At 44.7% G+C, this 14,313-nt stretch overlaps 2 protein-coding genes across 2 annotated transcripts in view; one reads left to right on the top strand and one right to left on the bottom strand.

Annotated features, from left to right (window-relative positions):
* The first annotated feature begins 322 nt into the window (after positions 1 to 322).
* The window catches only part of LOC104294166 (probable E3 ubiquitin-protein ligase HERC4), an 18,518-nt gene continuing 4,527 nt past the window's right edge, over positions 323 to 14,313 (top strand). The window contains exons 1-16 of the mRNA XM_009893747.1: positions 323 to 368; positions 998 to 1,130; positions 1,684 to 1,760; positions 2,346 to 2,567; positions 3,339 to 3,430; positions 4,016 to 4,146; positions 4,923 to 5,062; positions 5,393 to 5,466; positions 5,780 to 5,874; positions 7,088 to 7,147; positions 7,712 to 7,814; positions 7,996 to 8,179; positions 8,502 to 8,680; positions 9,833 to 9,931; positions 11,144 to 11,248; positions 11,327 to 11,449. Coding sequence (XP_009892049.1) covers positions 323 to 368; positions 998 to 1,130; positions 1,684 to 1,760; positions 2,346 to 2,567; positions 3,339 to 3,430; positions 4,016 to 4,146; positions 4,923 to 5,062; positions 5,393 to 5,466; positions 5,780 to 5,874; positions 7,088 to 7,147; positions 7,712 to 7,814; positions 7,996 to 8,179; positions 8,502 to 8,680; positions 9,833 to 9,931; positions 11,144 to 11,248; positions 11,327 to 11,449 — 1,863 coding nt within the window. The remainder of the gene's footprint in view (positions 369 to 997; positions 1,131 to 1,683; positions 1,761 to 2,345; positions 2,568 to 3,338; positions 3,431 to 4,015; positions 4,147 to 4,922; positions 5,063 to 5,392; positions 5,467 to 5,779; positions 5,875 to 7,087; positions 7,148 to 7,711; positions 7,815 to 7,995; positions 8,180 to 8,501; positions 8,681 to 9,832; positions 9,932 to 11,143; positions 11,249 to 11,326; positions 11,450 to 14,313) is intronic.
* PIGY (phosphatidylinositol glycan anchor biosynthesis, class Y) lies at positions 13,751 to 13,981 on the bottom strand. The gene has a single exon (XM_009893671.1). It carries the CDS (start codon positions 13,979 to 13,981, stop codon positions 13,751 to 13,753), a length of 231 nt encoding a protein of 76 aa, XP_009891973.1.

The raw sequence follows: 14,313 nt of genomic DNA, 5'->3' as shown, positions 1-14,313 counted from the left end.
CGGGGGCAGCCAGAGCCCTGGCGGGGCTGGGAGTCTCCCGGCAGAGGGGGAACCCGCCGCCGGAGCCGTGCGCTCGGCAGGGAGACCCTTCGGGACGGGTCGGTGCGTGGGCGAGGACGGATCCGTGGGGATGAAACGGCTGAAGATGCTGTGCTGTGCTGTGCTGCCCCTTAGGGAGGGAGAGCCACTGCATGAGGGGCTTTAACATGTCCCAGTGTGAGCAACCGGGGGAGGCTGGAAGGAGGGAGACCGTCCAGGGGAATAGACGTGAATTTCCCTCTCTGGTTACGTCTTGTGATTAAGCTGAGGAGGTGTGAAAAGGATGGACAGCGAGTCTGCCAACAGCCGTCCGCCTCCAGAGGTGTTCGGTAAATCAGGGACAGCTTTGCTGGCGGCTGGCTTTCACGCTCGGGCATCCTGGCTCTCAGACACTTGTGCTGCAGTAGGGCCACACACCAGTAACTGTGTAGATCTGGTGCCTCGGGGTCAGGAAAGAACTTGCAGCCCCTCAGCTGCAGGCAAGAAGGGACTTCTGCTGTAAATAGGCAATGTGGTGTCTCCAGTGTCTTGTAAAACATCTGACTTCAAGGCATCCCATCCCCACAGCTGTGACAAATCTGAGGTGGTCAGATACCTCATGAAGTGCTTTATCTCCCCTGAACACTCTCCACAGCTGTGCAAAAGTAGCAGAGCATGCTTCTGCTGATGTTTTGCCAATTGTCTTGGCAACTGGTGGCACAACAGCCTGAGAGATGGAGAAATGCCTTTTAGTGATAGCCAGGAGAGTTGTCTGGTGTGAAACCAAGCAGTAGGTAAGACACTGAAACCCCAAGCAGCCTGAGAAAATAAGTCAGGCACACTTGTCTCACTTCTTCCTGAGGAGCGGAAGCTCTTGGTGAAAGCAGTAGCCCATCGAGATCTCGGGGAGGGGGCCAAGATGGTTAAGGTGCCTGCTGCCTTAATGGGACCATTGTGCCTGTCTGTATTTATTCTGCAGAGCACACACAGTCGCAGAGGAACGAGAAGATGCAATGTTCAAACCACGATGAAACGCATATGCTTGTTCTCTCCCCTGATGGGGAACTTTCTGAACACTGGGCTAAAGCTTCAGCCAGCTGCTCTAGGATAAGGTAAGCAGCTTTCGCAGCGTGGAGGTATGGATGGCAACAGAGAAGGTGGCTCACTTTTCCTAAAGGTAACATCCGAGAGACTGAGGCATGTTGTAGAGGGGGAACTGGAACACTTCTTTTGTTACCCAGCAAGAACTGCACTGATTTTGAGGATAATACCAAGATCTGAGCTGCTTGGGATGCACATGAGACAGGTTTCTCTCAAACTTAGTAAGGACCTTGCTATCTTCTTGTTAAGCTGTGAGGGTAACCGTCATCTGGAAATGGCACAGCAGTTTGTGGTGGGATTTTCTTTTAACTTGCCCAGGGTTGAGCCTGATTCTCTTCCAGTTTCCCATGGTGCAAACCACAATCAAATCAGTTAGCCCAGCTGCAGTAAGCTAGCATAAGCGCAGGGTGAATCAACTTACAGGTGACCTATATTTTTCCAAGTAATTCCCGCTAAATGTGCTGGAACTTGGTGAGCAGAGGATCTTCTTCCTTACTTTGTGTCATGGCACAGCATCTATCTATTTTGATTTGGTTTTGATTTTGTTTTTCCTTATTTTTGCAGGCTGGTGAAAGAACTAGGAAACCAAAATATTGTACAAATAGCATGTGGGGACAAGCATGCCATGGCGCTCTGCAAAGGTAACCTCTTTCAAGCACAATTCTCCTCCAAATGGGAATCACATTATGGCAGGCTTGCTCTCAGAAGGGGGCGTTTGAACTCCTTCCAGTAGCTGGTGACACCACTAGAAAGGTGACACCATTAGAAAGTAACAAACGATGGGTGGGGGACACAAAGTGTGCTGGTTATCAGCTCTGCCCTTTCCTCCCAAGGCCCAGAGACCTGCAGCTCTGTCTCTCTCCAGTTCCTTAGCACTACCCTTCCGCAAAGGTGTGTTGCGGTGAGCAGACGTGGCTGCCCCACTCTGCAGTCACCAGACCTGATCACTCTTAAGTTGGAGCACCTCTCTGGTTGGGAACTTCTTGCAAGTACAGCTTTAGAGGTGGGAACACCCTGCCTTTATTCTTGCTGCGCGGAGTCACACGGGCAGCACGGGACTGCCTCAAAGGGGTCAGAAGCAAACAGGGAGATTTGGTTGCTGCTGATGGTCTCACCTTGCAGCTAGGTCCCTGAAAACAGCACCGATTTTCACTCCCACTCCCAAAGTGCAAAGACTCAAGGGAAGCAGTGAGGCTGAGCTCTTTTCTTCTGTTTTGTGCGTGAAGGAGGTGAGCTCTTCACCTGGGGCAAGAACACCCATGGTCAGCTTGGAGTGGGGAGCGAAGCCACGCTCATGCCCCAACCGCAGCTGGTGGAAAGACTAAAGGGCATCTCACTTGCTCAAATTGCTGCTGGAGGAGCTCACAGCGCTGTCGTGTCACTCTCTGGAGCTGTGTACTCCTGGGGAAAGAATGATTTTGGACAGCTGGGACTTGGAGACACAGAAGGTAAGGAAGGACAGCAGCAGAAAGGTGTTTTCCTGGTCAGTGAGCTTACTGCAGACACAGGATTGGATCTTCAGGACTGTCAAGGTCCATTGGAGCAGCAGTGGACAGTAAAGTCTTTTGAAGAAAGTATATCTGGCTATGTTCTTTGTTTAATGACCAGGAAAGGTATGCAGGGACAAGGGATTTAGGGGTTGTATTTCTACAGTGAACTTCCAATCATTTTACGTGGCCAACTGGATAGCGTGGACTCTTAAAACCATATGTCTCAGAGGTCTCTTCCCACTCCCATGCTCTCTCCAGGCAGTATTCCATGAAGGAAATTAATTTTATACATCTTTGCCTTTGTTCATTCTCTGTAAACACAAGGTGAGAGAAGAGTTTAAATCACCCATTGTCTTCAAACATAGAAAGCTAGAGCAGGGTTGCCATAGCTAGACAGAACCCAAAATCAGCGGGATCTGAATCAGTCCATACCCTCGAGAGCCAGATATTTTGAAGCCAAGTACATTTCGGCAAGCAGATGTGAAAGTGCTGTGTTTAGTTTCAGATCAAATGTAAATGAAAACAAAATACTATGAAAAAGACAGAACATTATGAGAAAGAGTATGTCATAGCGGAGGGTAGAAAACAACTCAAAACCAAGTCGTAAATACATACATTTCTGTAAGAGAGGGCTGAAAAGCACTACCCCCCACCCCCCATTTTCCAAATCTTTCTTTGTGTGAGACTCCCCAGTACAGTTTCACTTCAGCAGTGCTATCTTCTTTCCAGACAGGGACCGCCCGTCATACATTAGAGCATTAGAGCACTGGAAGACTGTATTTATCTCATGTGGTGCGGATCATACTGCAGTTCTCTCCAAGGTGAGTCTGAAATGGAAAGTCAGCGTCTGAGACCTCACCCTGGGAGAAAAGATACACTGCTAAAAGTCATCACGGAGAAGTTGGGGTGGCAATGCCTGCTTCCATCCCAGTCTGAAGATGATTCCCAAGGGATGCTAACTAAGCTATTGGGAAAACTTGCCTGGATTCCAGTCACCTGCATGCAAACTTTTGCAGGGAGATGATGAATGGGAATCCTGGGGCAAAGAGGTGCAGCTCAACTCTCAGTATTTTTGCAAATATTATCTTTTTTTGTAGTATATTGGGGACTTCAGAAAATGTGAACGATAGCTAATTCACTAGGGTTTATTCATACAAGTAAAACTTCTAAACAACAGGCAATTCTCAGGAGTTAAGTTGCTTTTCTCAGGAGTTAAATGATTTAGACATTAGACAATATAAGATTAGGCTTGATGCAAAGTGAACTCTACCTATGTTTGAATTGGGGATGTTTTAAATCAAGTCCCGCATAACATACTGTGTCTTGCTGGCTTTCGCTCTTGGTGGTGACCATTTGAATGCTGTTAATAGTGCGGTGATCCTGTTGTTTGCTTCTTCTTCTTCAAGGAGGGGTTGGTGTGCACCTTTGGAGCTGGAGGGGCTGGCCAGCTTGGTCACAACTCCACCCAGAATGAACTCACACCTCGCGTGGTGGCCGAGCTGTGGGGAGCAAGAGTTTCGCAGGTTGCCTGCGGCAGGTAGGAAATTACCAATAACATGCCTTCTAAGGTCGAGGTCTTAGGGGAATCACTGAAGAACAGCAGGGAGGGGAGTCACCAAGATGTTCAAATCCCTGTATCCCAGTAGGTCAGCGCTATCAGAGTATCGCCCACTCTTCAAATGTAAGCCACCCTCCTGCCACAGCCCCAGTGAAAGCAGAACCCTCAGCCTGTGCTGAGCAGAGGGAGAGGGCTGCAAAAAAAAATATGCTGGAAGCCCTTGGGTTTTTTGCTCTTTTAAGAAATGAAGGATGTACTGGGTTCCAAAGGGCAAAAGACTGTCAAAAGCCTGCATTGGGAAAGTCACTGAATTCCCATCCACTTTGACAAACTGGTGGGTCCTTAGAAAGAACCTCCCCAACTTCATTCTGTCTTTCTGGAATGGGTCCAGAAAAAGTCTCAGTCAGCTTTCTTGGGCTTTGTGTCAGGCTCAGCAGCATAGAAGCTGCACTTCTATGGAAGGGCACGAAGCCAGCAAGGCATAACACTTTATTTTTATGTAATTTATGTGGAACCAGTGTAAATCACAAACATTAGAGGATAGTATAGGAAATTTGAGTCCATATGTTTCTTTATTGCTGAATGTTTATGCAAGGAAAGGTCCTAAGGCTTTGGTTAAAGGGATTCTTTAGCTGGGCTGTCAGGGCTTTTAAAGACAAGCCTCAGCTATCCACTCTGAAAATGTATCTGTACATTCTATTCTGACTAGCCCGGTGGCATTAGCTTATTATGACCATTTTTCTTTTTCTGAACAGACAGCACACCCTGGTCTATGTCCCCTCCTTGGACAAAGTCTATTCGTTTGGTTCTGGTGAAGGACAGCTGGGAGATCAGCCTAATCAGTTGATACCACTTCCCATCAATTGTCCAGCAAATATTGGAAAATCCTTTCAGGGTAATGACCATTGCACAATGTACAATGACATTGTACAGTCTGTGTTTGTTTCTTCCAGGGAGTTGTTTGCTTTTGTGATTTCACGTTTACACTGAGAGGGTAACATTATGTCTCATGCATGCTTGGTCATCCCAACAGATTCTACAATGGATAATTCCATTTGCTGCTTGATTTATCATCATGGGTAATGGCCACATAGAATCAAATTTTAGACAGACAGCTACTACCTGAGGAATTTTTTTTACTGTTCCACATCTGTGCACTGAACTCTCTGAAGATAATAACTGTCTCTTCAAATGTTCTTTTGAAAATCTTTTTACTCTTTCACAGAAAACAACACATCACAGAAGGCGACTGAAGTTATTGCAGGAGGAAGCCAAAGTATTGTCCTTTGCAAGAACAAGGTATGTGCCTATTTGATTATGGCTTCTAATTTTACCATAGTTCACATTACTGCTGGAAACATCTGGATTTTCCATCCTACTTTTAGCACTCCATGTTCATGTATGTCTCCTGCAGTTCTTTCCATGCCTACCCAGAAACTGACTTGCATTGCGATTATATATCTGTTCTGTGGTTAATACATCTGGATCGTGCTGGGTGACCGTTAATTTGTTCATACTTAGGCTGAAATCTTCTCTTAATGATTGGCTTAAAAAAAAGAATCCCGTCTGCTAGTCCTGTGATCTTGTCAGTATTTTCATGTATTTCATACAGAATTCCTGTTTGAATGGTATTGCCACTCTAAGGGATGAAGATGTGGATGCGTGGATTTCTAATTCCAGTTTGCAACGCTGGGAGAGAGTAAAAAAGTAAGTCAGAAACCTGATGGTTTGGGTTTTTTTTCCCTGATACATGACTTTCTCTAAAAATTATTATTTTTTGAAAACTATTGTAGGAACTGATGTTCAAGAATTTAGCTGAGACAGAATCTTGAACTGGCACTTCTTACTTAGTTTTTGCATAGGAAAAAGATTTGTTAATAAGCAACAGCTCTTTGATACCCCTTTTGCAGGAACAGAGCAGACGTACTGCCTGGCTTTGGAAGCCTGTCCTCTTCCACAGAATGGTTGTTGACGAAGAGCTGACAGGTTAAATCAGTGAAATATTCAGTCTGCAGACCGAGGCCTTGTGCAAAAATCATAATTCAGAGTACCCAAACTGGAACGTTTTGTGTGCATCAGCATTTAAAAATTAGTGATCCCTTCTTTAGTTACTGATTTTCAAAAGCAGTAGGTATATACCACTGTGGGAAGCCATACCCTTATGGCTGAGAATCACGATTACGTAGTCTTTTTTCAGATCTTAATGGGAGGTTATTTTCTTTGGGAAAGTCTGATTCCAGCTGCTGATTTTGAGCATTTAAAACTCTTAGCTAATTTGGATCTAAGTGTTTCCCTGACCACCTTCCATATGATCCAAACCATACTGAAAGTGATTGTTGAGAGGGTGAGAGAGAGAGGGTTCTTCCTAGATCTCAATAGGAAGGGCCTGACAGCAAATTGCTTGATAAAATAACTGCTTTAATAAGAATGGAACCAGGAATACAGGTAGTGAGGAAGTCTAATGTCCCTTCAGATGCTGGGACCCCAGCTTTGGTGCAGCAGCAAATGGATACCCTGATGGATTTTCCCTCAGTGTGCTACTAAGATCCCACCTGTGGAGGGGTTCCTCCTCCCTCCCATGCCACAGTGCCTTTTATTGTTCGTAACAAACAAAAGCAGATAACGTCCCAACCTGTCAGGAGAAAATATCTCCATCATAACACCCAGCAGCACGCAGCACGGGCTGGCATGGGACGCTAGAGCAGGTTCCCTCACAAGGCCCATGAGAGCAGAGGTGGCTTGCTGAAGACCACTAACACGTCATCTTCTGCAACAGTCTCAATAAAGTGGTGCTAAGAAAAGTTTTCTGTGGTCAGGTGCAGACCCACTTGTACACATAGTTTTTGTCCTTTCAGAATTAAAAACCTGAAGTTGCTCCTTACGTTGAAAGGATTGACTTTGGTTTATTTTTTACTATCAGGAATATCAGAGTGATCTTTTCATCCGAGGCTTGCATCAACGGAAGCTTCCTGGAGAAAAGGTAGTGTGTGCTGACACGGATGTAACAGAATATATTGGCTGCATGTAAACTGACCAGAAAGTGTTATTTTAGGCCATGTACATAGAGAATCACAGAAGATTAGTTATAGCTGAATTTGCAAGAAGCAAGTGTATTTTTCAAAGTCCAAGCTAAAATTAAGTTTTTTGTCCCCCAGTCCTACTGAAATTTGCTACAGAAGCTCACATCCTAGCAGATTATCCCACAGTGACACTTGATGGATGATGATAATTCCTTTAGGCAATACTGCAGCTCCCAAAGGATCCATAATAGCTCCTCCCGGCACTGAAGTGCGAGTCATTTTAGGGTGAAATACAGGAAGCCTACCATTAACAGTGCACAGCTACACAAGGCAGGAAGGACAGAGTATTAATCAAACCATACCACAGTGAGAATATCTTCTTAGAACAGATGAAATTATACCCACTGGGGTCAGAGCTGAACTCTCCAAGTATTTTCTGATGTTAGGATGCTTCCCTATTCAGTCAGTAACAAAACCCAGCTTCTCACATCATTTGGTGTTCTTTTTTTTTACCTTTGTGATAGAGACAAACATTTCAAAACTTCCAAGGAATTTTCGGGAGTAGACTTGTCAGAAGTGCAACGTTTTTATGAGAAGATCAACCAGAAGCCAAAAGTCTTCGAAGAGGTAAGGATTCAATGTAAGGATTCCCACTATCCAGATACTGAGGAGTTCTGGATTTGTGCATGAAACCTGGGAATTTCGTGCCAACCTAATTCATAGATGATTTTGGCAAAACATAATTGCATTTTTAACCCTTGTGTCTCTTTTTTTTTTTCTTTTTTTTTTTTTTCTCTCCCCTCTGAAGGTGCAAAAAGAGATTGAGGAGTTACTGCCATCATTGTCTTCCTCTCCCATCTCACCAGAAAATTTCAGAGTCTACTTGATCCTGCCTTTCCTTCTGCGGGGAGAGGATGGCCGCTCTTTCAATTCTCTCGGGCTGCTAGCACAAGCCATCATGAACCTCCAGTCAACGGACCTGCAAACTCTTGGTAGGGTTTTATGAAGATAGAACAGAATGATTTAAATGGATATTTTTGGCTGCAGAGTGAGAGTTAGTATTGCTGATGTAATTTGTTACAGAGTTCAGCCTGTAAGAAATGCTTTCAGTAGACATAGAAACATGGGGACTATGCAGCAAGACACAAGAAAAAAAATATCTGAGTCTGAGGTCTACTAATTTCTGTAGTGCAAAACTAAGGATTTTTTTGGTTTGGTTAAGTTGATAAAAAGAGAAAATGCAGCTTCATCCAGAAATTGCAGTTATTTGCATGTTGCCTGTGATGGATACTTCACTAGCTGTTTCCTTTACAGAATGCCTGTGGTCAAATCTAGAAACAGCCTTCTTCAAAAAGCTGGTCATTCTATACCAGAGGGTTTCCCAGAGAAACCTGTCTCAATTTATCATGGAAGTCAGAGGCAACCAAAGACAACCCTGCGACCTGCATCCACTTGAAACCGCGACTCTGCAAATACTGCAGATTCTTTACCAGGTGAGAAAGTGTTTGGATCGTGATTAGATAGGACGTACCAGTATGAATTAGAGTATTTTAATCTTTTTTACTCCTTGAATTCTCTGCTTTTCCTTCTTACAAGGGAACACGGGGCCTCGTCATTTGACATTGCTTCAGGAATCTCTTTGGCTCCGCACCAGGATAGCTTTGAAGGAATCCCCCTCTCGAGTTGTGCCTGGCTGACCCTCTATAGAAATGAAGAGTCGAAGCATGTTATAGCCCCTGGCAGGGGGAGGGATGCTTTCGGGGGGGTGAGGACTGCATGCATTGATGCGTACAGAGCTACGGATGTGGTGTCCGTTGTGTAGCACGCCCATTCCCCTTTCTGCTGGTGAGATCGCTCACCCCAGTATCATGGCATTTAAAAGACGACCCACCTGCTTGGCACATGGTGGCTGCCATGGTAACACTGCATGGTGCTTTAAGAGCCTGTTACCTGAGAAATGTTCTGGGGCGACAGTTAGAGCATCTTTAGCTGCATATGAACAAGGGAAAGAAAGGGAGCAGTAACTATATTCTTCTTGATAACCATCCTTTCTCCTGCTATGATGTTCAACGTTCAGGAAAGTCAGGAGCTCAAGCATGCACTTTGCATGAATCAGAGAGAGTTGTTAAATTTTGTTCAGAATTGAATACCCTTTTGGCTGAGAATGCAGATTTGGGCCTCGAAGTTTAGACTCTTGGATCCTTAGTTATCCAGATAAATAAACTCAAAAGTGCGGCAGGGCTGCTCCACCGTAAGTTATTACATTTGGAGCTTTACATGTTCACTGTCTCCCCAAAAGTCATATCTTTGCCAGGCAGCAATTATGAACACGAATAGGGAACTTCAGGTTCTCCTGCAACATGAAAAACACTCAAAGCAAAACATATCTTTCCTGATGGAGTCCTGTTAAGGGGCCTTCACTGTAAATGAAAATTGCTTTCCTGCTAGTTTATACATGGCTTTCTGAGACTTCTCACTGTTGAGTGCTGTGCTACTTGTAGCGTTTCTATCCTTCCACATCTGTGCAGGGTCTCCAAGCTCTTTCTTCAGAGCGCCCTGTTACTCCTTAGTGCTGTCCGGCCACGCAGACGCGTAGCTTGCCAGTGCTGCTGGCACCTCATGTCATACTGCGTCTATCAATGCAGGTGAACTCCAGGACAGGTTTCAGAGTACAAGAAAAAAACTTCTACGTGACTCAAGTGAAAGAGATTATTGGATGGTGTGCATTCTTTAATCTAAAAGATGTAAGTATAAAATCTTACCAACAGTGCAAAACAACTTTTCTTTTTTTTCCTCTTTTATTTAAATGAGTCGATATATATGGAAGTCAACTCTAGCCCCGTACATCTCAAAGACGATGCATTTTCCCTAGTCCTTCAGCTCTTGTAAATTATACAAGCCATTTACCATCCCGGTATATTAGCAGCTACAATAGTGCCTTTCCTGAGATGACCCCCTGGTTCTGAGACTTGGGGCTGTCCTCCAGCATCTTAAGTGACTCTATTTGCTTTGAACTGTTGACCAGTGTGAAATAGCACCAGGAGGGATGGTTGCTATACTTCATGTTACTCTGTATTTCACTATGTTTAATTAACAGAAATATTGTGAGGTCCCTTTAAACTTTTATGTAGCAACCCTATTGAACATTTCAATTTACTTACATCTAAAAACAAAGCTGTCATAATAAAAAATAATCTGTGAAATGGTTCATTTCGTGATGACACGGAGGCATGAAAATTAGCTACCAAATGCAATCGGTGTCACAGGAAACAGCATGAAATGGAAATGTGGATAGTAGGGGCTTCCTTTGGCAAAAAATGCAGTTTTCGGGCAACTTGGCTGGAATCTGCAGGGCAACTGCCTAGTTCTTTCATAAGCTTTCACTTGCTAATGTACCAATTTTGTACCAATTTTGTACCAATTAATCAGAGCGGAGGAGGAGGCTTGAGAAACAGTATAGAATCAAAAGCCCAATAGGACATTACCTGAAGTTGCTGCCTTATCGTACTGGAGGTGTAACACTTCGAATTAGATTATTTTGTATACTAGTATCTACTTTTGATATTACAGATAATAAACCCAACAATTTTTAACAACAATGTACCATAACCTGGGTATCCAGGGCATTTTTACTATGTGTTTCGGTTTAGCTGCATTATGGAAGATGCTATTAAAATCACTCTCTTCTATTCTTGGGGCACTGTAACACAAGTGTCTGCCTGTGCAGACAGTTCAGATGCTTCTCTGTCAGAGCTTCGCACTCACAGAAGTGTTTAGAAGCTGCTTTTAGAAAGTGTGCCTCTGCTGCTATAGTGTTCACGTACGCAACAAGGACGTGTTTCAGAGATACGGGAGTTTGCCAGGGTACAGACTGGCAGTTCAGTCTGCACACGTACGCCTGAACTCTGATTTTGCAAGAGAAAATCGACACGTCTTTTTCTTTCTTGTCATTTCAGATGGCCATATGGAAGCTGATCAAATATCCATGCATCTTTGACATGCAAGACAAGGTCAATGTTCACAATATAGAATGCAAAGTCCTGTCAAGGTCTTTAAGTAATGTAAGTGTGGCCAATTTTTTTTACAGTTTAGGAGAGAGAAACACACTGCTGCTAACACGCTGTTATTTCACTCTTCAGGTACCCTTCATGCTGATGGGCTGCACATGGTGGGTTTTTCCTATCAGAAGAGAGAGCCTTCTGCAAGACCTATGGACCCATTTAAATAACGCGGCAACACCGGAATTCAGGAACAGGTTAAAGGTAAGATAACAAATTGTATTCTTTGTTAGCTCTGGATGTATTGCTGCAGTGTTCTTTGGTTTTCAGTGTTACTGAAGTATCGGTAGATGGTTTCTAGTATTCAGTGAGCATACAACAAAACAACTACTCATCAAATTGTTATAAAACGTTCTATGGGGGATGGAGAGTAAATCTGGAGGGCAGTATTTTACATTCTTATTCCAGGTAGCAATCAAGCTTTGTTGGCATAAGTTAAATGCAAGTGGCAGTGGTACTTAGTGTGAGGTTGCTTTGGGTAATGCAATAGGATTACTCAGGAAACTGGTAATTGTCAAAGTCCATTACTGTTACTGCTAGACTGACTTTAAAGACTCTAGGCTAGTTTGCTGTACGTGGAAAAACCTGGTGGCTGGGGAGCCAGCATTAGAGACCAGCAAGCGACATAGCCACAAAAGCCATTTCTGTCATGGAGATGCTGCCTGAAGGGAAAGGAAGGATAGTGCCAGCAAGAGAGATGAAAAGCTGATTGTAATGCTGCTGTCTCCCTGTGGCTTTTAGTCTGTGGTTTCCACACAAACCCAAAGGTTCTGGCAGCCGTATTTTCTTCAGGTATCGCAACGCTAGCCCTGCCCTGCAAAAGCCATTAGATGGCTGACGTGGGAACAGGGCACCTGGCCAGAGCAGAGCTCAGCTCAGGGACCATGTGCCGCACCAGTCAGTGACACAAGGGCCGTCAGTCTGGCACCACGCCTGTGCAGCAGGAACTATCAACCTCAGTGCCCTATTACCCAGTTCTGATTCTTTCCAAGTGAGCCTTCTTGCCACCAGAGCCATCAAAGGTTTTCCTTCCTGTACACTTAAAGAGATTCGCAGTGGCTCCTAGAGCTACCTTTCCTTCCCCCTTCCTCACTACATCAGCTGAAAGAGGGATTTATTTACGCAGGCAATAAGACTTGTGCTCTGTACGGTCCTCTAGGTCTAGACTCTCTCTCCACTGATTGTACAAGCAGCCCCGACAAGCAGATAGATTCAGCCCGCAAATACACCTCTTGCGGGCACTGCCTGTCATACTGGCCATCGCAGCATTATTTGCCCAGCAGCAGCCTGATCAATTCGACTGCATTATTAGTATCCCTCCAAGAGACACTGAGGTCTGCAATATTTACAGCTTGGTGCTGCATTTCTGAATTTTTCAGCAGGTAAAGGACATTCGCGTGTTTGTGTTGCAGACAGAAACCACCCCGTAGCAAAACATAAGAAAGAAACCTTTGTAATAGATTATCGTAGCATTAGGCTGTCCCACTCATAGCTCTGTCCTGTTAAGACATTTTGTCAGACAGTATCAAGAACTTTGCATGTGACACCCTCGTGGTGGTCTGTCACTCCATCCTCTAGTGTTATTGTAAATGCAAACAGGGAAGGTTGAAGTATTTAGCAGAAGTATATTCTCTTCTCTCTCTACTGAGGAGATAGTGCTAAGGGTAAAGGTACTCTACATACTTAGACAGCATTTGTAGCTGCCAACTTGGTTACCTAATCCTGGGCCCAGTTGGAGTTATTTTTCCTCTAACTTGTCAGGAGATGCCTCTTGAACGAAGATGACCCAGCCTGGCTATCAAACTTGGGCACTCGGACACATTTAACAAATAGTACAGGGACATAAATCTCCTAAGCAGGAATATGCTGGAGGCCACTCTAACAAAATCCCTAAATGCCCACGTGCATCTTCTCTGCAGTGCTGTCATTTCCCCATCTTTTTCTTAAACAGAAAAAAAAAAAAAAAAAAGGCAAGCAAGCAGCTACCGGACATACAGATGTGGGTATCATCCAAGTAAAATGTCTTCATTTAATTCAAGTTTGGTTATTAAACATCAGTCTAATTTATTTTATGTTCTTCTGACAGTGAAACATCAGTTCAGAACAAATAAACAAACCAAAATCTCGTAATTCAAAGAGAGATTCATACTAGTGCATGTTATCATGGCTCATTATTTAAGATGTTATTCCAGCCTGGGTACAGTTCTTTCTCGTAAAAGCGATCACCACCTAGATTTTCATTAGTGCCACTACAAACACACACCACTCTTGAAGGGATACACTAGAAGTAATTAGTGCTTCTTGTTGTTCCTCCTCTTTATCTGCCTTAGCAGTAATTAAGTAACACGCTGCTGCAGAGGACTTTGTACAGTTGCAGGTATCACTGGAAAAATGACGACAGTCAGTAGTGCCAGAAGGGAACATCTCAAATCAACTGCGATACCTGATGAGATTAAATAAACTGCATTGCTTTACGGAAGCCCAGAGGTTAGCAAAGGCATTGCACTAGTTGTGCCTAAAAAGCTTAATCCCCATCCAGGTCCACAGGTGGAAGAATACATAAACCGGTATTGTAACAGGAAGGAGTAGACTGTAGAAACATAAACTGTTTGTGCTGGTGCAGCCCTGTGGGAAGGTTTCATCTACGCTGGCTGAGTAAAACAAGCCTGCTAGCGACAGGAGGGGAACAAGTACAGTCAGTGTGGGCAGGGAAGGGAGCATGCCTCCTCTGGCCATCGGCCCCAGTTTACCGCTGCGGCTGGTGGGTCCTCAAGGCTGCTTCGAGCCCTCAGCTGGGGGCTTCTTCTGAGTCGTCCTGGCAGCCTCTGGGATCATGTTCGGGATGCCATCGATGATGGGGTAGGCAATGCCCAGCTCCTCGTTAATGAGCTCGTTTGTAGCTTCTTCGTACCTGGCCAGGCAAGTCAGAGATTAACAAAACAAAACAAAAGGAGACGTGAATAATCGGGGTTTGCCCTTTGGCAGCCCCTCGGGGGCAGCAGCAGGCCAAGGGCGGGCAGCGAGAGCTGCTCTCCTACCCTGGAGGCCCCGGCCCCGGCCCCGGCCCC

The sequence above is a fragment of the Charadrius vociferus genome, unplaced genomic scaffold, assembly GCF_000708025.1.
Source record: "Charadrius vociferus isolate BGI_N301 unplaced genomic scaffold, ASM70802v2 scaffold59, whole genome shotgun sequence".
Lineage (NCBI taxonomy): Eukaryota > Metazoa > Chordata > Aves > Charadriiformes > Charadriidae > Charadrius > Charadrius vociferus.
The sequence above is the reverse complement of the archived record's forward strand: the minus strand, read 5'-3'. Positions and strand labels throughout refer to the sequence as shown.